We start from the raw sequence: 27,709 nt of genomic DNA, 5'->3' as shown, positions 1-27,709 counted from the left end.
CCATTAGTCATTAATGTAGCTGCAGACCACTATGCTTTACTTTGTAAAAACTATACATGGAGAGTTAGGGAGAGATGCTGTGTGTATGTATATATACAAAGCCACTCTCCAGTTGAGCTTTTATGTCACCAGCCACTAACAGTTCACCTTATATGTCACTAGCCACTCTCCAGTTCACCTTATATGTCACTAGTCACTCTCCAGTTCACCTTATATGTCACTAGTCACACTCCAGTTCACCTTATATATCACTAGTCACTCTCCAGTTCACCTTATATGTCACTAGCCACTCTCCAGTTCACCTTATATGTCACTAGCCAGTCTCCAGTTCACCTTATATGTCACTAGCCAGTCTCCAGTTCACCTTATATGTCACTAGTCACTCTCCAGTTCACCTTATATGTCACTAGTCACTCTCCAGTTCACCTTATGTCACTAGCCACTCTCCAGTTCACTTTATGTCACTAGCCACTCTCCAGTTCACCTTATATGTCACTAGCCACTCTCCAGTTCACCTTATATGTCACTAGCCTTTCTCCAGTTCACCTTATATGTCACTAGTCACTCTCCAGTTCACCTTATCTGTCACTAGCCACTCTCCAGTTCACCTTATATGTCACTAGTCACTCTCCAGTTCACCTTATATGTCACTAGCCACTCTCCAGTTCACCTTTTATGTCATTAGCCACTCTCCAGTTCACCTTATATGTCACTAGTCACTCTCCAGTTCACCTTATATGTCACTAGCTACTCTACAGTCACCTTATATGTCACTAGTCACTCTCCAGTTTACCTTATGTCACTAGCCACTCTCCAGTTCACCTTATATGTCACTAGCCACTCTCCAGTTCACCTTATATGTCACTAGCCACTCTCCAGTTCACCTTATATGTCACTAGTCACTCTCCAGTTCACCTTATATGTCACTAGCCACTCTCCAGTTCACCTTTTATGTCATTAGCCACTCTCCAGTTCACCTTATATGTCACTAGTCACTCTCCAGTTCACCTTATATGTCACTAGCTACTCTACAGTTCACCTTATATGTCACTAGTCACTCTCCAGTTTACCTTATATGTCACTAGCCACTCTCCAGTTCACCTTATATGTCACTAGCCACTCTACAGTTCACCTTATATGTCACTAGCCACTCTCCAGTTCACCTTATATGTCACTAGCCACTCTCCAGTTCACCTTATATGTCACTAGCCACTCTCCAGTTCACCTTATATGTCACTAGTCACTCTCCAGTTCACCTTATGTCACTAGCCACTCTCCAGTTCACCTTATATGTCACTAGTCACTCTCAAGTTTGCATTTAATGTCACTAAAGGTTGGTCTCATATAACATGTAAGGTTATTTTATTTTCCAGTAATTAGTATTAACTAACGAACTTTCCTGTTAATTAACAAAGTGTCTTGTCATATTGGTAATGAAATTTCCTTGACTTTCTATGACCAAAAACCCTCACTATTGTTAGACTATCTTATCAAAATTATTTTTCTTAAGATGAATAAATACAATTCAGTCTTCATTATCCCAATAGCTGGTTTAGTCCACACAGAACATTGCATACACCTTTTATAGTGAGTATGACTATGTACTAACCACCAGAAACAAAATGCTTTCATAATCTGGGTGAATGCTGACTGAAACATGAAATTTTCCCCTCAAATTTCTATCACTGGCAAATTCCCATGACTTCACCAGTATTTAAAGCAACCAAAACGTGAACATCCTGATTTATTCAGATTGGTTTCTTGCATTTGTTGTCGGGGTACAAATTTCCTCACCCGATATTCACGAAAACGTTATTTTCGAGTCGTCGAAAGGCCACGGTTTTCGGTTATGTGCGTGACATTTTACAGCGAGTAGATACAATTCAGTGAATATCTGTTGGAAAAGTTTTCAAGTGAATCTTCAAATGCAAGAAAGCTGTCGCAAACGAGGGAAAGCCGCCAACTAATAACCATGACACGATGAAACGGCCAACACAGCCCGCCTAGTCAGGGGTGTGTGTGTGTCAACGAGACGCGATGATTAGGGCGACTCCCGCTGATGCCTCTAAGTGCATAGGACAACAATGGGGTTTGTGTGGTAACCATAATATTACATGGCGGAGAAATGAAGATAAGATCGTAGTGCAAGGCCTTTGGAGTGCTTTCATGCCTAAAAATTATTCCGAAAGTGCACATTTTTAACCATTCTCAACTTCCTAAATATAGTTTAAATAAAAAAGATGATATGCAAACACAAAACAAACCAAAACCATATTATCTTTGAAATATTTGTGCAATGGGAGTGCATGACTTGATTTAAGTTTTTGGACATACGCCATTGCTAAGCACATGTATGTCTGTAGAAGAAAACTACAAAAAAACACAAATGACAAAAACACAAATTAAGCAAAAAATTGCTGTTGTCACAATATAAACACCACACAATACTCCACAACAGGAATATGGTCAACAAACAAAGAAAACAAAGAAAAATGGACTAACAGAATGAAAAAAAAACCCACAAATGATGACAGCACAAAAATATTGAACCCAAAAAATTCAGCATAACAGTCAAAAGAGACTATATATCTATATTAATTATCTCTCTATATTTATTATTGTGTTTGTATATGGATGGTGGTAACACCCCTCTGACTTGTCGACTCTATGTATCTATTTCTTGTATAATTACAATTATTCTATGGGCATAACATAGCTAATTAAAAGTTATTAAAGTTTATTGGGCGCCGTTGCTATGTTAAATGATTATCCGTTATATATGTTGGATTTAGTGAATTAACTATGGAAACAAATGCAATTAAAATAATAAAAGTAAAAACTGTAATTGTGTAGAGTGAATGGGTATGACAATGTAAACAACACACAGTTTAATGATAAAAGACATGCAAACAACTATAACAAATACACTGAACCATATTAATTCTAAACAAACAATTACACAACAACATTAACACTTCTATTGCCACACAGTGGGAATTTAATGGTGTTGTTATGAATAGTGATAAATTGTGCAGATTATTAGTGAGAAAAAAATTATGAATTAATCAGGTTAATTGTGGTTTTCCTGGTTAGGTTGACTGGTTAAAAATGCAGGAGATACGTAGGCACAGATTTATACTAAAGTTCATTATGTTGAAATTATCATTTGTCACAAGTACTTATACGAGAAACAGTTTAATAGTTAATGTATTGAAATTTCCGTAATTCAAAGTCGATCAGTTTCAGTAAAATATACAAACACTAAAGAATTATTATGAAATTACTTCAATAAATAATATTGTCACCTCGGCTAGTGCTCAGGGTTAGCATAAGTTCTGCTTTCAGACCACTGAGTAGAATATTCACTATAAATCATTCTGAAATAATCATTCAAATCTGTAATAAAGTTCAAACGAATTAAAAATAAACAATGTTCAAAATTGTCCGAAATATCTGTAGTTGATTGGAATATAATTATAGTGTTCAATAGTATTAATTTGTAAAATTCCGTGCTAGTGACGCTATCCAGCAAAAATATGGCAACTTTTAGCTTAGGCTCTAAGCCTCTAACTAATTTGCAGATAATTTATATATTTGCCGCCGGATCCTGTTGTAAATACTCACGGTATTAGTCACCAAAACACAAATTAGTTTATAATCACTGAATTTATATTATTTTACAAGATTATGTTAATTATATCAATTTCTATAAGGCCGGCGTCGGGATAGGCCCAGACGAAAAGACGCCTTTTCTTACTTCCCTCTTTTATCATAATTCACGGACGCACTTCCGCCCACGGCGGTATGCTATTATACAGGATAGCCTGCGGCTGTAAACACTGCAGCCAGGAACAGGTAATTACTAATCACATCAAAACAAAGTGGAAACATTATTAAATATAAAATATCTGTGGTGAGACAAAAAAAATACAATAAATAACAGAAGTGAAGTTACAACAATGAGTTAAATATTAAATCAGGTTAGGTTTGATGGTAGTATAGTCAGTTCAATGTTTATGAATGCTAAGCTGTAGCATGACAGTTCCGTAGTTTGAAGATTAGATATATTATATAAGTGTTAAACGACATCATAGTATTATGAATAATAAAGAAATACATATATGATAATAAAATAATTAATAAGTAGTCTTATGTTGCTGTACGCGGTACCATGTAACCGTACAAGACAAAAACATGACAAAACGAAATTTTTTGGGTTCAGTATTTTTGTGCTGTCATAATTTGTGGTTTTTTTTCCTGTTCTGTTAGTCCATTTTTCTTTGTTTTCTTTGTTTGTTGACCATATTCCTGTTGTGGAGTATTGTGTGGTGTTTATATCCAGTTGATAACAGCAATTTTTTTGCTCAATGTGTGTTTTTTGTCATTTGCGGTTTATTTTTGTAGTTTTCTTCTACAGACATACATGTGCTTAGCAATGGCGTATGTCCAAAAACTTAAATCAAACCAAAACCAGCCGATGTTAAAAACATAAGACAGCACAGAAAATTCTGTAGAAGGAATCAGTCCGAAAAACTTGACAGCACAGAAAGACACAGCGGGCTGACAACAGTGACATATTTGCTTAAAACGACCTTGAACAACAGAGAGACACAGACGAAACCCAACGACGACACTGAACAGATGATGTGGCCAGCACGACAACACCGGCAAAAACCGACATCTCTCATAGTTACAAGACAAGTCTTCCAGGGGTTTCCCCCCCTTTTCTTTGATAACCCAGCCCTCTTAGCCGATTAGCCTTACCGCCCTGGGGCCCCCACGGGCATGGATGCGGATACGCCGCATACGCAACCGGGAAGAGCGTTAGAGCTTTTGGCTATGCAAAGGGGCTGAGGCTACCCATCCCAGCTTATGTACCACCTCCGGCCCCCTACTCCACTCAGCTCACCAGCAAGTTGGATGCTCCCAAAGCCCTCTGGAGTCATCACTTCTGGCGCCTACCCCAGTCTCCCGCTCTCACACTGGGACCCCTCAATCACTCTCTCATAGTTACAAATGGAACTCCCGATTCCTCTCTCCTGAAGCTGTGAGAGCACAGAGCACAGAGCACAGAGCACAGAGCACAGAGCACAGAGCGATGCCGGGAGGGCAGCTACCTGAGCTTCTTCTGCAGCTCCTGCACGGCGTCCCTCAGCTTGGCCACCCGCGCGTCCCTCTGCTCCAGCGTCTGCTCCAAGGTCGCCAACTGCTCCGTCTTCGTGTCCAGGCTTATCTGCCGCGCGCCACACACACACACACACACAGTCACGAGCCGCTCCAACGCTCGCACGACGGTCTCGACAAGACTGTTCCGTCTTTAACACATTCTTTGCACTACACACCACATAAGAGATTTTATCAACAAGGAAATTAACAAAAAAAAAAAAAAAAAAAATGTGGCACAACTTTTGTAAATTTGCATCAGCTTACCAAACTCACCTGATTCTAAAATAGATTTTTTTTATGTGAGTTTTCAATCCCTGAAAATGAAATGTCAGTGGTGTCCAGTATACGGTATGTTTTTTTTAATAGTGTAAAACTGTAAACATTGTATATTTTCGTCTGCAGCACCACGTACGCAAAAATGGTGACTCCCGAGTGTAAAGCGTTTTGTGTTAGGCAATTTGCTACCTGTAATTTCAAATCAACCAGCATTTGGTTTAAAGTTTAATTGTGATCCCCCATGTGGCAAAAATATCCGCCGATGGTATAGGCAATTCGAGACGACACGATCACCCGACATAACGCCATGTGACATTTTTCTCCCTTGGGGCTTTATAAAAGACAGTGTCTACGTTCCACCGCTACTTAATGATTTTCCAGAATTGAGACACAGAATTGAGGAGGCTTCCATTACTCCAGACTCAGAAGCTTTTATTTCTGCAGATACAAACTCTGTTAAACAATTAACGAAACTCCTTACATATCAAACCGTAAATTTGCATAAGGCAATCAATCCGGGTTAGTTGCGCACCAGGACACCCAGTGACCTGGTCCAGAATACAATGTGCGTCGTTCGTGCAAAACGTCCACACAAACTTAAAATAGGTCAAACATGTGGCAACCTGGAGCAGGCCTCTAAGAAACAGAAAAAAAAATTGGTTGTTTGAAAAGTCGGTTTACGGACGATAGTTCAACGTGACGTCATAACACAACATTGATGAAATGATTGCATACTTTTATGAATCAAATTGAATAATTTTTATTGAATTATCACTATTTTGTATGGATACAAAGAAGGAGTGAAATGAAACCTACAATTTAATTGATAAATTTACTTTTATTTGCACTCATTAATTCAAATATGTTTATTACTTTAACGAAGAGATTATTTTAACTATAACTTTTATACACGTTTGCTATATAACTTCTTCCAATCTGTGTTATTCTGTTAAGGATAGGACGATGATAGGAAAAGTAGGAAACGAATGGGAGTGTTTCAAGTTTAATGTGCCTCGAAAAAGTCAAATCGATGGTTCTTCCAATCGAGTGGAAGAGAGATAGATGTGGCGCAAGCGTACAATGATCATACGGGACACAGCGTAATGGGACAATGTGCGTTACAGGACACTTTTTCGTGCGTGCAGCCGGCGTTCATCCATTTATTAGACGTTGTCACGTCAAAAAAGATACAAATAACAGATGGATGTTGAAGAATCAGTTAGTACAAAGTGATTAAGTCTTGGAGGTGCGTAGATTGCTTCCTACTCCGGGCAGCGGTTGAGACTGGGCAGTGGTAAGGGGGTCATGGTGGACAGGAATCTTCGGATTTACCGTCAGGTGTTGAAACAAATAACATAACAGAACTCTTTTAGCTGTTAATAATAACAACTTGCAAATATTCATGCCGAATTAATATTACTTATATAATTAATTATTTTTTATTTACAGTATTTACTTGCAAATGAGTCGCCCCTTCGTATAGGTCACAGCCTTAATTTTGGGCAAAAAAAATTTTTTCACTGTAAGATTTGCCCATAAATATGAGTCGCGCCATTAATCTGTCTCCAGTAGAATACAAGTGAAGTCATTATGGTCCGTGTCTCAGCTTATTGCCGAGTGAGAAACACGGCGCATGGCTACCACTACAAACAACGGAAAATACAAACTGCTTGAACTGCGAAGAAATGTTCGTAACATCATGACAGAAATGTTTTTTTAATTTACTTAAGTAATGTTTTTGAAACTGAGTAAAAAAATAATAATAACCAAATGATATAGGACTTCACATTAACGTAAATTACTTTTACTGTTTCCCGTGCAAAGTGAATACATGAAACATATTTCCGTATAAATGATTGGTCCGTAAATTTTCACAGCTGCACGCATTAAGATAGTATTGGAATTCCCATTCTTGAATTAAAAACACGTACAAAGTCTTGCAATTTTTAACATTAAATTTTTTTAACTTTGTATTTTGTGAATCAATAAATTTCATAGTTACCTATTATCTTTTTTATATAATTACATATTAAATAAATAAATTTTCCAGTATCCAATAGAAAATTCACGTTTCGATAGCAACTAACAGGTCGTCAACAAAACAATGAAAACAAGCTAAAAATATGAGTTAAAAAAAGAGAGGTTATGTTGTGTTTATAAACTAAAATACATCTGCATTGCATGCTTTTCCTAGAATGAGTTATTTTGGGTAATTTAGTAAATTTATAAAAATATTTGAAACGAAATGTGTTTTCTGCTGTTATCTGTTCGGCATTGGTGAATAGGCAATAGTTGTATCATATCTGCAAAATTTTGTAAATCGGTAACAGCTCCAGAATAGACCAAATGAATAGGGAAATTTTTTTTTCTTTGTTTGATTTTGAATATTTTACAAACTAATATTTACACTGCTTATATACTTTCAAATTGATTTTTTCTGGTCAGAGAAATTCTGTCGAAGACATGCCTATTACAAATTAATTTTTTTTTGTAAAAAGGCTTGGTGCATCTCAGTCCGAATCACACTATTCTGGTGAAATAAACATTAAGCATGTTTAAGTGTCATATTTTAATAACCTGATACACTTATGAATAGATTGAACATATTAAAAATTAAAGAATATGACATGAAATCCTATGTTTAGAAACAGGAAAAATTCACGTATTATTTTCATGATATGATAGAATCCAAACAACTGTACCTTTATATTGCTTCTCTGATTGGCTCACTGTTTACCTGAAGGACTTTGAGCCAATGGAAAACCTTCAACCAAAAAAGTATTGAATCGCAAGCGTCCCACTTAACAGGTGTCATGAGTCAGTAGCCAATGAGCAGGTGGCATTTTCCTGGAGTGTGTAGGGGGTTCTGGAGTCTGTCCTAGAGGTCATCCAAAGCGCGAAATTTTTTCCAGTCTCTAGCTATGTTTCGAAATGGAAAGCATGAAATCCTGCCTGGAAGGCCAGTAGGTGTGCGCCAGCTGACACAGTTGTGACGCCATTACATCCTCACAGAATTACTGATTTAAAAAATACTATTCATGTTTTTGTAATGTAAAATTACAGAAGAAATTTCATTTTTATTTTGTGGCCAAATATAATTCAGTGTTGTATAATTATGGTTTTTGCAATGCTAATTTCGTATAGAGAATGTGTATCAGTTTATTTATAATCAGTTTGTCTATGGAGGATTTTGAAAGAATGGAAGCACTGATTAAAATAACACGGTATTCAACATTTTGTTAAGAATGTTGAAAAATCTTTTAATGACAAGGTGGTAAAGTACATATGTCGATCCTGCTCCAGGATAGAAAGCATGCATCACCTTCTGTCATAAAACGAAGGTAAAAGTATGAATGGAAACAATTAATAGTTGGAATATTGAATTTATTAAAAATTACTGTGATGTAATATTTCATCGGTAACTAAATTTAGGCCTTACTGTTTAATTGTTTTCTATGATTTATTTGAAATTGTCTTCTTTTTTTTTGTTTTAAAGTTCTTTTTTTTCCTTTCCTTCGTGGGCCCCCTAGACCTGTGGGCCCCGTCGCCATAGCAACGGTAGCACCGGCCACGTGGGGGCCCTGAGGCGTGCTCATGATGTCCCCCCCCCCTTTTTTTTCTACCAGAGATTAAAAAAAAAATGTTTTTTTCCTTTATGTACATTGTTTCAGTTGTATATATTTTTTTAATATCCTTTTCACAATTATGTTTAAAACACGTTAAAACCAGTTATAAGTCAGTGTTTCGATTGTAAACGTAAATTTATTTATGAATAACGGCGAATAAATGAGCGTAAGTGTTCTGCTCCGTCAACACGGTGTCACGTCAATCGGTGGTGTTCTTGTTACTCACAGTTGTAGATTCAGACACGTTCTGTACGCACAGCATATTCCGAATAATATTACTCTGGTGTGATATTTCATCGGTGACTAAATTTAGGCCTTGCTGTTTAATTGTTTTCTATGATCTATTTGAAATTGTCTACTTTTTTGTTTTAAAATTTTATTTTTCTTTTTATTCGCAGGCCCCCTAGACCCGTGGGCCCCGTCGCCGTAGCAACGGTGGCACCGGCCGTGTGGGGGCCCCGGGGCGCGCTCACCAGCAGGCCGTCTCGCTCCTGGTCGACCCGGGACAGGGACTCGCGCAGCGCCGCGCGCTCGGCCCGGAGCGCGGCCGCCTCGCGCTGCAGCTCGGCGTGCTCCGTGCCGAGGCTAGCCAGCCGCTCCCGAGCGGCCGCCAGCTCCCCGGCCGCGTGCCCCAGCTCCGCCTGGGCCTCGGCCAGCGCCCCGTCCGCCTGCTGCTGCTGCAGCCTGGGGCCCACACACACACGCCCGTCAAGACCTGCCGCGAGGAGACACTGGTCAAGGTACAGTAGAACCCTGTTACAATGTTTTTCAAGGGAGCACAAGGAAAAAAAAAAAAAAAAAAACGTTACAAGCAGGAAATTACACTATTTATGAACGTTATATGCAGGAAATAAATACATTGTCCTTGTTTTGTCTTAGAGACGTACGAGACTGTAAAATCCATGTAAAACGAAACAATTAATAACGATTCACTCGCGAACAACTCGATTGGCAGCAAGCGTGCACGATAGCACAACTTACCGCCATGATGGTTCAACAACAACTGTTGCTTCGTTGCCGGACGCTGCAGGGCTACCCACCTCGGCAGGCAGCCAACTTGAAAAACTTGGCGCTGCTAGCAAGCAGCGCGGGAAGTTCAAAATTCAAATGTTTCAAACACTATACACTAAATTACACACAATATTTACAAGTCCAAACAGTCCTTATGGGGGAAATATTGGGACTTTAAAAATATATGACATCATAAGCAGGAAAACATTATATGCAGGAACATTATAACAGGGTTCTACTGTACTACCAAGTGCTGAGTGGAGTGGGAGGATGGGGAGAGCTGGGGGGATGAGTCAAAATGGGAATGCCTAGAAGTAGGAAGGAAAATACTAGGTAGATGGTTTTCAAAGAGAGGAGGAGGACAGAAAGGGGAAAGAATGCGATGGTCGTGAGGATGGTACGGGAATGGAACAGGCTGGAGGAGGAGTGTGTGTCGGCTGGGAGTGTGGATCAGTTCAGAAGAAGAGTGTGGGGAAAGTAGGGAGAATGCTTGCCACCGGGCACTTCTGTACCCAATTGCAGCTATGATAATAATAATGATGGTGATGATGATGATGATGATGATGATGATGATGATGATGATGATGATGATGATGATGATGATGATGATGATGATGATGATGATGATGATAATAATAATAGCTTCATGTGGTCATCACTGATCAGTAGTGCTGGGCCGATTCCTAAAATAAAGGGTCAATTCTTCAAATCTGATTCCTTAATTTTTTTTCTGACAATGTTCAACAAAAGAAAATTTAAAAAAAAAAAAAAAAAAAAAAGGAGGGGTTGTCTGTAAAGTCGGTTTACGTGATAACGTCATTAAGGAAACATTGATGAAAAACTGCATACTTTTTAATTTTCAAATATTATTTACTAGTTTTTGACAAATTTAATTTAAATGATTTGTTTGAATATAATCACGAACAATTAGTTAAAAAAAAGCCCACCTTTAACCTGTTTGATATTATAGAAGATTTTCCTTGCACGGTGGTTGGCCGGTTCTTGCACGTTCGGCTCGGGCGGAACGTGACAGTCGTGCTTTTTCGCGCGTGCAGCCGGCGTTCATCGATTTATAAGACCTTATCACGTCAAAAAAAGGTCAATTTAAAAAATATAATTGCATTAAGTTTCATTTTCTGTACATAAATTAACATTGTATATAGCTTACATAATTTTAAAAAGCACGTTCATTACCCTCAGTTACTGCTACCTTCAATTTCTACTACAAAGTTGGCCTTTTAACCTTGCATAGTTAGGGTGAATCACGTGCTCGAACTATGCCAACAATTCAAATATGTCTTAAGCTAAGACAAATTGGAAATAAAATAATGTTATAACTTACAAACTTTATAAACCTTACATTATCACATCAATGTATTTATCTCACTTGGTGAAAACAAGTCTTGCATTTATAATTCATATCAGGTGGTAAAATGTATAGAAATAAACTCTTAATTACGTGAACTGATTAATTTTATTTAATTGAAGGGCTCGCATTACTTTATTTTTCATTATGTTAGTTATTAAGTTTCTTCAATGGTTTTCTATAGAATGGTTTAACCTGATATTTCACCTTTTTGTGAAATATCAGGAACTCAGGTTGAGTCGAGTACATACTTAAAACTCGACTCGACACGAAATTTCGAGTACTCGTGCGGCCCTAATGATTAGAATCGTGGAAGCGCGGAACGTTTTGACATTCGAAGATACGTGATCTCATGGCGATCGCAGTGCTTCCAGCCTGTAGCGACCACATGACCACGCTGCCTTGCCCCCCGGGGGGGCAGTGACAGAGCAACTGCGAGGTCGGCGGGGGCGAGGGGACGTACATACTTGACCTGGTTGCAGAGCGCCCTCTGGCGCGAGAGCTCGGCCTGGGCCGCCGACAGCTGCTGCCTCAGCTCGGCGTCCTGGGAGACCGGCGACGCCGACACCTGCCACGACAGCACGACAGCACGACAGCTATCACGGTGACTGCCCGGACGCACTGCTCAAACACTCACCCGCACCTTTCACACGTGGACACACGTCGGCCACACTCGAGGCCGTGAGGCAGCGGCCATCTGCCCGGTATCACTACGTCTCACCATCCATCATGACTAGGGACAAGGTTACGCGGTGAATCGCGATAAAACAGAACTAACACAGAAAAGGCACGCCGAATCACAGCGTAACAAGTTAATACAACATAAATAATACCAAAGTTCGCGTTATAACATGGAATAAGGTAGCATTTTATTAAAACTTATTTAAAATCATAAAAAAATAATAATGTTTTAATATTTTGGATTTTAAGGAATTTTTTTTTTATTTCCGGACAAAAAAATACCCCGAAATCCTGTTTTGAAATGAAATTGGTCTAAAAATAAAAAACCATAAAATCTTGTCTCTAGTCATAACATCCCTTTCAAAAAAGATGTCAAGTCAAAAAGAAACTCCCAACCGCCACATCACATCGTTACTACACGTCCAACTTGTCTGAACGCCTTGCACGAGGTAGGATAAACATGTCCTGTCCAATTACAGTAAAACCTCAATAACAAAAAAAACCTGTTAATACAAAACTCTCGTTAATACTAAGTGTTTTCACAGTCCCTACAAATTACATAGGAGTTACAGTGATAAGTAATATATTTAATACAAAAGTATGGTTATAATGCAATACAATTTTTTTTTGTTGCAAGGGTAAACAGTTACATGTAGCAAAGGATGGTTGTTACAAATATCCCAGAATAATGAAGTTCCAACTAATATCATACTAATGCTATTGCTTCTGTTCATTTAAGTTGGGGAAAAAGGCTTGGAAATTTTATTCTTCCAAAATGATTGTGGTTAGTATGTCTTTTTTTAAAGGTAATTTATAGACCTTTGCTTTATTCATCTGTCTTAAACCTTTTTAAGTGTGATACACTAGAAAATATTAATTGAGACGCAGGTGTAGCCATCCTAAAATTGTATTTTGCAATCCCTAAAAAAAAAGTACATGTCAGTATGGTACAAAATTGTGTGCGCAAGTTTGTACGTTATTAAAATTTGTTTAAGAAATTATACAAAAATTGTAATTAAATTCTGAAACAGTTTGATTAATACAAAGCTCAATATTTCAAAGTGACACATTATGGTCCCTTCAGATTTGTATTATCATCTTACCAGTCAACCATGCATGAAACTGGGAAAAAAATGTTCGAATTCATTTTACAGTGACAGACTTTATATTTACAAATCATGCTAGTCCCGCAGGGTTTCACACAAATAATGTAGAAACATTTCCCTGACTTTCCACAACCAAAATTACAAATTACCCTTACCAATTTTTTTCAAACAACTTACCTATGTATTTTGCAATTTCCTCGACGAAGCAAAGACAATCTAACCTCCGTACAGCTGTACTAGTTCAAAAAGAATCTTGCATATGCCTATTTTCAGTGTGTGACCATGTACTAAAACACCGTCTGGATAAAAAAAAAACGTGTTCAAAGTCTGGGTGGGTGATGGCATTTCCCCTCAAATTACTATCACTGACGAATTTCCACGACTTTCCCAGGTTTTAAAGTCAATTCCATGACGGGTATTTGCACACCTCTGATTACAACTGACAGCAAGCCAACCGCTCAATGTGGCTGCAGGCTGTCATTGGTACACCATTGCATAGAAGAAGCTTCTGATAGTTTCAGAAAAACCAAGGGAACTCTATATGCCAAGGAATTAATTTCTCTCGTTTTAGGATGAAATGGCATAATAAATGCTCTAGGTTTCTGCCAATATATATATATGATATACATGTTTTTATATATATATTTACAATTCAAACCAATTGTCAGATTTAATATCAAGTTAATATACATATTAACTCATGAATGTCAACAGAAATTTTTTTTTTAAAAATACAATGAAAATTTTCTTCCACACATTTTTTTTAATCAAAGGTCTAAGAGAAAGTAGCACTTTTAAGATTTAAGATTGATGATTAATTTTAGACAATGAGTCCAGAATAATATAATAAATCTTTAATTATTTAAATTTTTTTTTTAGACAAACTTTTATCCGTTCAGACACACATAACTAGGCCGTTGTGAATACTAGTTTTTTTTTATGTGAAGTGAATATCAAATCGAATGTTTAAAATATTCCCTAAGTCGAATCAAATTTCAAATATTGTTCTCAGCAAGGCTGTATTACACTTACTTTATAAAATACTGAATTGAAGTAAAAAAATAATAATAGCATTTTAAAGTTTGCAAAGTCTGACCTAATTAGGCGATTAACCAATTGGGCCCTATAAATGATATTTATTAACTAACCGTAATTAATATTAATATTGAGCATTAATAAAAGGAAACTTGAGTGTCAAATTTGATTTTTTTTTTAATACTCATCTTTATTTGTGCAAAACATATAGAACACATAAGAAAACTAATGTTAGGCTTCGAGGTTTCAAAGCTCTGCAACACAACAGATGCTTTAAATAAAACAAATAACATAATTCCACAGGCAAAGTCGAATCAAATATAAAAAAAAAGAGTTTTGATTGATTTGTTCAGTTGAAGCTTTGCACAGGGCTACATAAAGCCTTCATTTAGTTGTAGTCCGCAGGGGGATATCTGATGACTACGCCTGTGTGAATAGTTATAGTGTTAGAATAGTTTTTTACGTGACGTCTAATAAATCAATGAACGCCGGCTGCACGCACAAAAAAGTGTCCCGTTACACACATTGTTCCGTTATGCTGTGTCCCATTACGCTCATTGTACGCTTGCGCCGCATCTATCTCTCTTCCACTCGATTGGTCTATGCGTCCGAAGAGAAGAAAGACAGCGGCAGCACACAACTTACATCTACACGTGAACTGTTTCGTCGACTGGTTATAAAGTGAAGTGAAAAGTTAATGTGGGTTTTCATTGCTTATTACAACAATTTCGGCAATAAAGGTTAATTATTCTTGCATTTTAAAAAATCTGATTACTAGTATAATTTCAAGTATTTATTCTTTTATTATTAAAAAAAAATGATTCAATTTTATTCATAAAAGTATGCAATCATTTCATCAATGATTTGTTATGACGTCATTTTAAATTATCGTCCGTAAACAGACTTTACAGAAAACCAATTTTTCAAGTTTGAATCAAATACGAATACAAAATTATTTACAAAAATGAGTATCCAATTCAAATAGTAAGAATGAGAATTATAATCACACTAGAAATTTTATTTTGTCGCATCATGTAAAAATTTCTAAAAAACAATTAGACAAATAATATTAAAAAAAAGGTTAGTCAGGTTAAGTCAGCTACAATAATTACAAGGAAAATGTTTGTTAAAATATTTAAATTATGAAATTACCAAAAAAAAAATTACTGTGTTTTTAACTATGCGGCTAACCTATCTTTACTAACCTTACTTAACCTAATCAACCACTAATCTTTCATTTCAGTTCCCAATTCGCCATATTTTACAGAACCTGCTGCTCTGCATGTTTATGCCGAAACTTTTCGCAAATATCAAAACACCGTAACATCCAAAGCAAACCATTTCACAATAAAAAAAAATTGAATAATTTTTTTTCAAATGCGTGCTTTATTACCAAATTAGTGGTTAAATGAGCTCATATTTACAACGAGTTTTATGTAGCTATCGCAGCCAGGTAAAAGGTATTTTGGTTCAGCAATATTATAAACACAATTTATGCCAATTTCATCTAGAATCTTAAACCATTATTAATTTTTTTAAATAATTTTTTTTGAGTCGCAACATCTGTTTCATCATAGATATATACAGCATGGAAACTGCTACTGTCACATTGTGTTAGATCGATTGTAACTATCAATTTACACTTTTTTGTAATGGTTATTTGCTATCGAGTGTCCATGTTTTGTGGTATTTTAGTCCATGGTTGTTGAATCTCTCCCCCCTCCACTTCTGGTGAGCATGACTGCTACATTTCGTGACAAAATGAACACAAATAATATTTTGTTTTCAAGTTTGAAATTACAAATATGCCATGTTTTGAATCGTTCACACATTTTTTTCCGTCACTGTTTAGAGAGACAGTAATGAAAAAAAAAAAACTTTGAATTGTTGCATTTTTAAAACATTGTTTATTGTTTATGTTTTAAGTTATCAAAAAAAAAAGAGTATTTATATTGCAAAACTGACTTAACCTCAACAGTGAACGTTGGTGTACGACAAACTCATGAGGTTATACTATGTCAAATATTCGTTATTTTGAAGTTGAATCAAATACCAATAGTTAGGGCCATGCATATTTCGCGAAAAGATTTCGAGACTAGCTGAAAGTTAAGACACTGTAGTATCGTCTTGTGTTTTGGTGATTGGGCGAGTTTGTTTCAGGTACATGACGATTGTTACAACGCCAGTCACAGTAATTTGTTGCGGAAGTAAACGCGTCCTGAGTGGCTCAGCCAAAAAAGGCAACTACTTCTCTCGCAGACGGCCGCCAATCACAAGGAAGAAACAGCTGGTGCGCGAATACCTTGTTGCAGTCTAATATGCGTTCAGCTTTATTCACGAAAAATGCCTGCCCCTACCAATAGTTTATTAATTGTATTCAAGAATTTGAATGTTCGCACAGGCCTCCTGATGACTCTAGAAGCCCCGCGTCTCTAAGCAGTCGAGGGTTTGCACCAGGCGAAGGTTGAAGAGAACTGACCTGGCTGGCGGAGGCGGGGGTGAGCTGCAGGGCTGCCAACTGCTGCTTTGTCTCCATCAGGGAACGTTGGAGCTCCTCTACCTGGACACCACAGCCACCCCGACGAGATGCAACAGTTGTGTAAAGATTACTCGTTTCGCTAACCGAGTTACACAAATGTAGGTAACATTTACCAATGTCAAAAATAAAAAATAAAAACAGGATGTTCTAATTGCTAAATATTAATTTATTTTATATCTTGATATGTACTATTGAGTAAAATGACATTCAACTAGACAAGTATGGCCACTGAGTAAGTCAAATTAGCAACAACAACAAAAAGTTTGGCAAATAAGAATGTCCTATTTACACTATTCACAAAAAAAAATAAGTAGCTGAATTTTAGAGTTAAAATAACATCCAAGATGTGAAAATATAAGTGGTAAAGAAAAAAAAAATTGCCAAACTATAATGCAAATAGCAACCATCAAATTCCTCAACACCTTATTAGTCATTGACTTATTGAATGATACTTGATTGTTTTTATAAAAGAAGGAATCTTTTTTTTTAGATACAAAAAAGTATGGTAATTATTCAAAAAGGCTGGCAAATTACATTTGAAATGGTGGCAATGAAGTGTAGATATAAGAACAGGAGTGTCGAATCAACCACCAAAAAAAAATTAAGTTGATGGTAATAAAAAAGTATTTATAATGCATAACACATTTTATGTTTGTTTTCATCAAAATGGTGATTTTTTTGCAATAAATTTTCAGATAACAAAACAAGATGATAATGATAAAATGACAAAATTATGATTTCCTCATTTAAAAATCGAACATTTTCCTTGTAGATGTGATCAGTCTATCACTATCACTGCAACTATCCACAGAAGTTTGAAATACTTGGATATGTACATCATCAAAAAATAATTTATAAATACTAACGTAAGTGATGTACAAATTTTTAATAAAAAGGTGACATATCCCTAACCTCTGAACTAAGTTAGAAGAAAATTTACAAGAATAGCCAGTAAATTAAAATATAGTCTGTTATTACAACCATGCACAGACAGTATATGTGCTCATTATCATTATCAGACCAAAAAGAAATGCAGCAAGTGTCTTGAGAAGTACGTGACAAACTCACTTGACTGGCAAGAGACGTGTTTGATCTGCGGAGAGAGTCGAGCTCTGTCCTCAGAGAGTTGTTCTCTTGCTCCGAGGCCCGCAGGTTCCGCTGCAGGGACACCAACTGCTGTTCGCGCTCGCCGAGAGCTCGCTTGCTCTCCTCCGCAAGCTGCACACACAACAACAGTATCAACACACGCAACAGTATCAACACATGCAACAACAGTATCAACACACGCATCAACTTTATGCTCGTTATTCCATTATGCAATACTATTTAATTTCGAGAAACTCTTGGGGGTGCAAGAATGATGAAGGTTTTAATGTTACTCATGCAAAGGCTAATGATATTTTAATTAATTTTTGGATAAGATATAGCAAGTTAAAGTTAATGAAAAATATTCAAACTTCTTTAAAAATCAATAAATCATCTACAACCTTATAACATGTATCATCAAAATAGTGGTGGGAGAAGGGGGGGGGGGGGGAAGAAAAAAAAATACATTATAAAAATTAATATTATTTATTTACTAGCTAATAAACCGTGATTTCACTCATGTAATTTTCAACTAGGCGGACGGTAAAATAGATGTGTATTTTCTATGTTTATTTCTTTTCAATGGATAATACCCGGTGTCAGTATGAATAATACTAATGTGGAAAAGGATTTTCGAAGCTCATTTTAAGTAGCAGTTATTAGTGTAGAAATCTCAACAAAATTTTTAGTATGGTGCTTGCACGGACGTTATATTTGTTGTGTTTGTAGTATAAGTTAATGTTAAACAAAATTACGATGACAATGTGCTAAAATACTGCGAATATGTACAAACTGAAAATGAAAATCATAAATACAGTATTAGATTATGTAAAATCAATCACCATCGCTAGCAAATTCAAAACTTATTCATCCACATTATTAATGATAATGAAATGGCGGGAGATCATTAGCGTAGCATGCTGAAGTACTTATATTGTGATGATGATGAATACTTTTTTTATTTGATCAGTTTTGCATCAGCTAACCATTTTGTACGAACTTCACAATTACTAGGTGTATAATCCTTAATCCTATATTACTCCAGGTTTGCATTAGTGATGTTACGTGAGTGTTTTATTGTTTCTCGAGACCAAACGGTAAACCAGCCGAAATTTTTCTGTCCTTAAAAATTAGGCTCGAGTCGAGTACTTAAAACTCAAAATTTTGAGTACTCGTGTTATCCTAAATTTGTACAAACTGAGTGCACACTGTCACCACTCACCACCTCCGGCTAGCTCAAATTAGGTGATGAGTGGAACATACAGGTTATAGGTCATGAAGAAAGAAGAAATTTATACACAAAGTTTGATGTATTACCTGTTTTATTTATTTATGTAAAAATCACACTATATTCCGAACAGAATAAATAAAAATTAAATGTACATAAATAAAAGATCAAACACTGAGCCATCGCTCGGCCCGCCACTCGAACAACGACCGCTCGGCCTGGCGCTCGGACAATGACCGATCTTACAGCCTTCCTTCCCTTCGTGCGGGCAGTGTCCTGGGCTCGCTGACGCAATTTTCAGCCAATCACGGCGCATGGCAACAGAAACCTTCCATGAAATGCTTACTTCTGTTCCTACAACGCAGCAATTTTCTCTCTCTCTCTCTCTCCCACTCCCGTGACCGCGACTCACACGCCTAGCGTGTGAAACAAACCCACGGTCGTGGAAAAAATGAAGGAGAATCACGTCAACACGCCTTCCCACACAAAAAAGCCAGCAAAAAAATAAAATAAAAAAAAAACACTAGAAATTTTTTTATGAATTTTAAAAATAAAAACAATAAACCCGGTGAAATATTTTACGCCTAACCTGAAAATGGCAAAAATTTTATAACACATTATTAGGGACACCTGTATTTCGCGATTTCATTTCATGTCAAGGTATTTCACAAAACACTGTAGCTTTTTATAAGAGTCGTGGCAAACTGCGAGGGTGCAGCAGTACGGTGACCACATTCTCATTGGCCCCGTCAAGAGCGGGACGACACCTCTCACCGACCTCAGCCAATAACCACAGGAGAAAAGCTACAGTATTTTGTGAAATACCTTGACACGAAATGTATTCGCGAAATACAGGTGTCCCTACACATTATTATTATTATTACTGGATTGCATGAGGAAGGCTGTAATCTGGGTTGTTGCAACACTCACACTTCTGAGCTGGTCGTCTTGCCGCAAAGTGTCTTGTGTCTGGAGACGTACAGCATCTGCCTCCAGCCCATTGTTCTCGCCTCTCCCGGCTGGGCCCTGCACAGAGAGAGCGAGAGTGACAGAGACATTACACACACACTGCTGATCAATGTCCAGGCACACGCATCAGTAAACACACACGTAATAAAACACATGCAAAAAAAAAACGCGATGCAAAGTTCATGCCAAAGTACTACACTATTATCAAGTGTCAACCTTATGAAGTAACGAGCTAATTCATCAATTAAACGATAATTAAAAAAAAATAAAGTTTAGCAAACCATCTGATATTTAATAAGCTAAAATAAGTTGTAGGACTTATATTTATGTTAAATAATTGATAAAAATAGTTTAAATTATTCTTAATACATGAGCTACATGAGCAAAATTCAATGCATGAAACAATGTTAAACACAATATTTCAGACATTAAATTTTTCTGCTTCCGTAATCAACAAATAAGTCTAGAATAGTCAGTGAGGGGAGTTAGTCATGGCGCCAATCGCTGCCATGGCTGGCCAATCCCCTCCTAGCACACGATGCATGCACCCTCTCCCGCATGGCTAACCCCTGCATGATTAGAGCGTATGGGCTTCGGCCTGAGACGCACTTAGAGTCTGTCCCTAATCCAGACCCCTCCCAAACACACTTAGTTTTAATTTAGGTTAGGAAAAAAAAAATAATCATTCCATGATTCCGTTAACTTGACATCTAAATCAGTAATAATTACGGGGAATCCGTAATACATGGCATAACTGCATACATTATTTAATGTTTAGGGACAAGACCATACTGTGAATTGCAATAAAACCATGTCATAAAATCGTATGATACCAAAATGCCGGTTAATCCACCATAAAGCATTGAAATGCAAGTTAAATAATCAAATTAAATAGCACTTAACCAAAACTTTAATAAAAATTAAAATCATAAAAAAAGGTTTCTTTTAATGTTTGAAATTCAAGGACTGTCATTATTTCCAGACAAAATTCGTACCAAAGCGCATAGATCAGAAAAATTAATTTGAGTTGTTATATTCTGCATCTCTTATTGAATTACTTTCAAACCCCAAATGTGCTAATTTTATTTTATTGTTCTCAATGTATCTGTTTTAGACCAATTTATTACACATTATTTTAGTATAAAAATTTTGCATATAAATTTTACTACTATTTTGGTGGAGTAAGTATTACAAAACAGCCATTATAAAAATAAAAACAACACCAAAATCCTGTATTTTAAAATCTAAATTGTACTAAAAACAAATCGATATCTTGTCTCGATTAATGTCTACACTTGCAACTAATACAAAAGATTTCATTTATTAAATAAATGTCCTGAAAAACCGAATACGCTATATTATAAATTAAATGTAATATCTTCATGAATCTCTATACATGGTTCCTTTCTTGAGGGGACAGTCTTTTTTACAACAATTTCTTAAGGAAAATGCAAGTTTCTAATCTATAATATTTGTATAATTTCTAAACGTCCTGAACGTGACAGAACTCTTGAACAGCAAGTGATTCGAATGATTGCGATAGCAACATACAGACCCGAACATAAGCGACATAATTTTCTGTAGTTAAAGAACATAAAAAAAAAACATGAAAAAAGATAACATTAGACTAGTTAAGTTAAATTTCCAGTGAAAATGATACTAATACAATACCACAAATAATAAAGTATAACAATTTGCTCACTATCAAAGCAAATATCAAATTGATATTTAATTAAAAGTATCAAAAACATGTATTAGGCATAGTTCATAGATGAAAAGAAATCATAACTTCCTTTGTCTACAACTTACATGACCACTACAACTGTGAAATGAATGAAAATATAAGATACTGAATTAGAATTCATTATCGAGTTTCACTTATCACGTTATCATGAATGTGTTGTAAAATACACACTACACAGCACATTCTGTATTGGGGAAATCAAAATTTTTTTTTTCAAGGTCTTCGACGCTAACAGAAAAGAAAGTTTGGGAAAACTTGCACACTTATATTCAGGCCAATACTGTGCAGTGTTACTTGTCAGCGCGGCTGTCTGTTATCTTCACTCTCGCCAGAGCAATAAAAACACGAGAAAAATAATTCTAGCATCATTTAACATGTATCCTCAAAGTAATTTTGTGTGTTTAAAAAAAAAACCTTCAGTTTTTTAAGTGTCAAATCACATTTTAAAAATTTATTTTAAAACTGCAGCTACTGCAATCGTTTACCATGATGACAATAATCTGGAAGGAAAAAAAAAAGAAGTTCATAAAACAAATAACCATGAGCCAGGCATGCATAATTATTTTCACACACCATTTCTTAAAACTCCATTGCAATTTTTTTTTAACGTGATGTCTAATAAATCGATGAACACCGGCTGCACGCATGAAAAAGTGTCCCGTTAAGCACATTGTCCCATTTCGCTGTGTCCCGTTACGCTCATGTTATATTGCTCTTTGCTAAACAACCTCCTAGCATTACGACAGAGTCCGTGGCGTAATTCTGTTTTCATGAATTTCAATGTAACATTTTCATTGCTCTTATCTAACCCGTTCCTCATAGCATTGCTGCAGAGTCCGTGGCGCAAATATATTATTTTTGACTGCCTCTTGGTGTTGGGTAAGCCATTTTCCTTCACATCATCCTTGAAACACTCCCATTCGTTTCCTACTTTTCATATCATCGTCCTATCCTTAACAGAATAACACAGATTGGAAGAAGTTAAATAGCAAACACGTATAAAAGTTATAGTTAAAATAATCTCTTCGGTAAAGTAATAAACATATTTGAATTAATGAGTGCAAATAAAAGTAAATTTATCAATTAAATTGTAGATTTCATTTCACTCCTTCTTTGTATCCATTCAAAATAGTGATAATTCAATAAAAATGATTCAATTTTATTCATAAAAGTATGTAATCATTTCATTAATGTTTTGTTATGACGTCACGTTAAACTATCGTCCGTAAACCGACTTTACAGACAACCAATTTTTTTATTATTATTTAACTTGCGAGCAACTTACGTTTTTGGCACCGTTGGTCTGGCAGGCCTGCTCCTTGAGGCCGCCTGACTTCAGCAGGATCTGAAGGTCGAGAATTGTCTGCCTCTGCTGAAGGCCGGCCTGCTTCAGCCGACCAATCTCTTCCAGCATGTCCTGCTCTGAGGAAGAAACCCAACGTTACAACTTTTGTTTTTATTTACACACGCCCGCCCACGTTATACGCAGGGTTTCAAAACTTAATGGAAAGATGTTACAGTACAGTACTTCTGTAACATCAATACTAATATTATAAATGCGAAAGTAACTCTGTCTGTCTGTCTGTTTGTCTGTTACCTTTTCCCGGCTGAACGGCTGAACGGAACGTAATGAATTTTGGCAAGGAGATAGATTATATCCTGGAGATGGTCTAAGGCTATATTTTGTCTAAAAAAATAATCTTTAAACTGGTTAAAAAAATGTATTTTAATTTTATGTAATGTGTGTCATAGATATACAAACTGTTAAGTGTCATTCCTCTATGTCAGCCGAGTAATAGCTTTCAAGCCATTACGTTACGTTTTGCTATTGTAAGGAATTGAGTAGAGAGTAAGAAAAATTAAAGCTCTGCATTCATAGGTTGGTAGGGCCTACTAATTTTTTTTCTAATTGTCAATATTGTTATTTTTTTACAGTATCTACTTACATTTTTGCAAGGAGTTTGGTTTAGTGTTTATAATTTATCTGCTGAGCGTCAAGCGTCTCTTAGGGCTGCCGAGACCAAAGACTCATTCGGGGTCCTCAACATCACCCCCCCCCCCCCCCCCCCCAGAGGTCAAAGCCCCAAAAATTTCGACAGTTCTTAAAATTTTTAAAAATATTTCTCTTTCGATTTTAAGTGGTTTTCGAGCCATTCAGGGTTCTCGAACCCCACGCCCACCTCTGGGAACAAAGCCCAAAAATTTCAAAAATTTCAGGAATTTCAAATGTATATTCTTTTGAGATGGAGTGATTTCGAAACATTCGAGGTCCTGAACCTCCACCCCCCCCTCCCCCTCGGTTCCTCAAAAGTGAAAGCATCAAAATTTCGAAAAATTGGAGGAAATTGTATTAAAATTAAGTCATTACGAACTAAAGTGTCCGGGGCATGGTGGAACTTTTACCCAAAGTCGACTTCCCCATAAAAATTTGATGGAGGGAGGGGGGGGGGGGGGGGGGGGGGGAGAATGCAAAACCCCAAAATTTCTAAAAATTTCTTAAATATAAGTATACTTTTTTTTTACTATTTGGAGTGTTTCCTAGCCATTCGGGGGTCCTCAAACTGCCCTCCATCCACAAGGGGTCAAAGACCCAATAATTGAAAAAATTTCCCAAAATTTCGAAAAAATTTTTTTTTTAGATTTGGAGTGTTTACGAGCCAATTCGGGGGTCCTCAACATCAACCCCCCCCACCCCCCCCCCCCCCCCATACCCCCTCAGGGTTCAAAGCCCAAAAATTTAAAAAATTTAAAAAAATCATTCTCTTTTAATTTTTAGTGTTTCCCAGCCATTCAGGGTCCTCAAATCACCTCTCCCCCTCTGGGGACAAAGACCCAAAATTTCGAAAATTTCAGGAATTTCAAATATCTATTTTTTTCGAGATGGAGTGTTCCGAATCATTCGAGGTCCAGAACCTCCACACCCCCTCCCCCCCCCCCCCCCCCCCCCTCCATAAAAATGAAGCCCCAAAAATTTTGAAAAATTGGAGGTAATTGTATTAAAATTAAGCCATTATGACTTAAGTGTCCGGGGCATGGTGGAAAATTTACCCAAAGACGTCTTCTCCATCAAAATAGAGTGAGGGGGGGGGGGGGGGGGGAAGGGGAGGAAAATGCAAAAACCCAAAATTTCGAAAATATTTCAAATTATTTTAAAAATATACGTTTTTCAATTTGGAGTGTTTCCTAGCCATTCGGGGTCCTCAAACTAACCTCCCCCCACAAGGAGTCAAAGCCCTAAATTTCGAAGTTTCAAAAATGTCAAAAATTTATTCTCTTTAGATTTTGAGTGTTTCCGAGCCATTCAGGGTCTTCAACATACTCCCTCCTCTAGGGATAAATTCCCAAAATTCCGAAAATTTCGAATATCTGTTCTCTTTCGAGAGATAAATAGAGACCCAGATATACATAGATATATAGATGTAGATAGAGATAAATATATTTTACAGAGATAGATAGATTATTTGTATATGTGTAACTACTTCAAACATAGTACAAAACAAAACTGAATGAGGCATTGCAATGCATGCCAAGCATTAGCTAGATAATGGAATCTTTTCAATACTAGTAATCTCTTATTTTTCAGCTTTTTTTTATACTGCTACAGACCACCAATTATAAGATATACGTATACTGGTACATAACTATACACTGGCAGAACGTCTTTCGGGATCTGAAAGTGATATAAATTATTTTGCACACTTGACATAAAATTAAGAAGACAATACTTACTGTCTACATCTGATTTCGAAAAAGGTCCCCCTCACCCTGTGTTCAGCCCGGGCAACGCCGGGTACTGCAGCTAGTATAATAATAAAAATGAAAACATGTAGTGTTCCTGACAGAACAGAAAAAATCGCTACGTCAAAGTATTAAGAGCAAAAGAAGACCCATACGCCATACCAAAGATAAGGTATTTTCCTTTGCCTACCAAATTATTTTTTGGTTCTAAGCTGAAAAGTAATATTAATGATTATGTCCAAAACTAATACAAAAAATACCATGTCAATATTTACAAAATATCTACAAAACTTTTATTCGCTGTTACTGTTAGTCGTTAATTTAAATTAAATAATAAATTATTTCCTCACAGCTCTTACAGACTAGGGTCTGTTAGTCATTATGTGGTTGCCACCAGGTACAGACGGTCTGGGAGGTATGATTTATGCCTTGACATTCCAAAAATTGGGATAAATACCGTGCTTTATTGCATAATCGTCGCACTCGCATAATCGTCGCACTGTTATTATAGGGCATCCAAATCGGGGAATAAAAACTATTTGCGCATAAAAGTCACATGATGTTTTTGGTCCGGCCACTGCATTACAGTAGCGTGATGTTTTTGGTCCCGCTGTTAGATTACAAACGCTTTGTGTATCTCAAACGCCATCGACGAAAGTGAAGATGATGACATCTGGCAGCGTGACGGCGACGATTCTGACAACAACCTCGGCGAAAGTAACTGTTTAAGTACGGAAATAGGCAACCGATGCCGAGTCATTCTGATGACTTAAATCATTTAATTTACCAGTATGGTGTTTTATTTTAAACTACTTATTGCTTAATCAAAAAAAAAAATTGTTTTCTTTCTTGCAGGTTACAATGATAAAATGACTTGTGAATGACAACAGATGCATTTTCATAGATTTTTATTTCTTTTTAATAAATTTTTTTTCAGTAACTAACTTTAATTATTTCGCTGTGAAAACTCTATTTTTTTTATTAAATGTACTTGATTTGCAACATATTTCGTTATGAAAATCCTAACCTTAAAAAAAAAAATTCTCATAAAAATCAGCACCCCTACTTTTCAAACTTTATTTTGGCATTAAATGTGCGACGATTGTGGAATAAAACATGGTAAAGAAAGTTATAAATGACGATACGAGTACGGAACTGCAACGGGAAGCGGCGACGTGCAGGGATCGAGCGCCGGGTACGGAACTGCCACGGTAACGCATCGAGCAGGGATCGGGCGCCACTGACCCACGACGTGCAGCTCGTCCAAGCGGTCGAGCAGCCTGCGCTTCTCCTTGGCGGCCGCCTCGACCTGGGACTCCAGCCACCGCCTGTCGCCCCGCTCCGCCTCCGCCTGGGACTCCAGCTGCCGGCCCTTCTGCCGCGCCGCCGCCAGTTCCCGCTCCAGCGTCTCCGCGCGCTCCTCGCACGCCTTCAGCCGGTCCTGGGGTCGACACCACACGCGCGAGACACGGTCAGGCGGAGACGACGGCGCTCCCGCGAGACCGGGGCACTGACGAGACGACCGACCGACCGACCGGGTGAACGGTCAGTCATTTCGGCATGAATTCGCCAAATCGAACTGCGTCTGATTTAATGAACGCTGAAATGGATCGTGAACTGCGGTACGACGACACTGTAGGAATGGCGGCGATTGTTACTCGCAATGTCCCACTACTAATGAACGAGGAACAAAGAACCATTTACGACCGCATTATGCTCGCAGTTTCAGCAGGACAAGGGTGGGTTCTTTTTTTTTTGGATGCACCAGGTGGAACTGGAAAAAAACAATCCTTATTTCGATAATTATCGCCGAAATACGATCAAAATAATGGCATCGCATTGGCCGTTGCATCATCGGGCATTACGGCAACTTTATTGGACGGAGGCATTATTGATTTTCAGTTCGGTTCGAATCCGATTCGAATCCCTGGCAATATCTGAGACGTGAATCCGATTCCGAATACTAAGCACGGAATAATTAAAAAATAACTGATCAATTTGAAAAATAATGTGTGTGTTCTCTCTTTTTTTTCTAACTGTAACTACTGGCAATTATTTATTTCACTGAGATTGAGATGTTTATAATTATGTAAACTTAAATTAATAATAAACACTTAGAAATATGAAAACCAAAACAT

General features: G+C 37.1%; 2 protein-coding genes across 4 annotated transcripts in view; one reads left to right on the top strand and one right to left on the bottom strand.

Annotated features, from left to right (window-relative positions):
• LOC134541019 (uncharacterized) overlaps positions 1 to 16,965 on the top strand; it is a 76,376-nt gene extending 59,411 nt beyond the window's left edge. Inside the window, exons 7-10 of one of the 3 annotated variants that reach the window (XM_063384148.1) lie at positions 9,467 to 9,808; positions 11,928 to 12,049; positions 16,428 to 16,557; positions 16,669 to 16,965. The gene's annotated coding sequence lies outside the window, so the exon portion shown is untranslated. The remainder of the gene's footprint in view (positions 1 to 9,466; positions 9,809 to 11,927; positions 12,050 to 16,427; positions 16,558 to 16,668) is intronic. The other 2 variants (XM_063384145.1, XM_063384150.1) reach the window with 2 other exon arrangements.
• LOC134540942 (centrosomal protein of 135 kDa-like) overlaps positions 1 to 27,709 on the bottom strand; it is a 72,883-nt gene that overhangs the window by 33,737 nt on the left and 11,437 nt on the right. The window contains exons 7-14 of the mRNA XM_063384027.1: positions 26,817 to 27,012; positions 23,119 to 23,255; positions 20,051 to 20,146; positions 17,875 to 18,024; positions 16,747 to 16,827; positions 11,913 to 12,013; positions 9,542 to 9,752; positions 5,118 to 5,233 (exon numbers count right to left, since the gene is read on the bottom strand). Coding sequence (XP_063240097.1) covers positions 5,118 to 5,233; positions 9,542 to 9,752; positions 11,913 to 12,013; positions 16,747 to 16,827; positions 17,875 to 18,024; positions 20,051 to 20,146; positions 23,119 to 23,255; positions 26,817 to 27,012 — 1,088 coding nt within the window. The remainder of the gene's footprint in view (positions 1 to 5,117; positions 5,234 to 9,541; positions 9,753 to 11,912; positions 12,014 to 16,746; positions 16,828 to 17,874; positions 18,025 to 20,050; positions 20,147 to 23,118; positions 23,256 to 26,816; positions 27,013 to 27,709) is intronic.

This window comes from Bacillus rossius, chromosome 17, assembly GCF_032445375.1.
Source record: "Bacillus rossius redtenbacheri isolate Brsri chromosome 17, Brsri_v3, whole genome shotgun sequence".
NCBI lineage: Eukaryota > Metazoa > Arthropoda > Insecta > Phasmatodea > Bacillidae > Bacillus > Bacillus rossius.
Note: the sequence above shows the minus strand (reverse complement) of the source record. Positions and strands in the feature narration are given on the sequence as shown.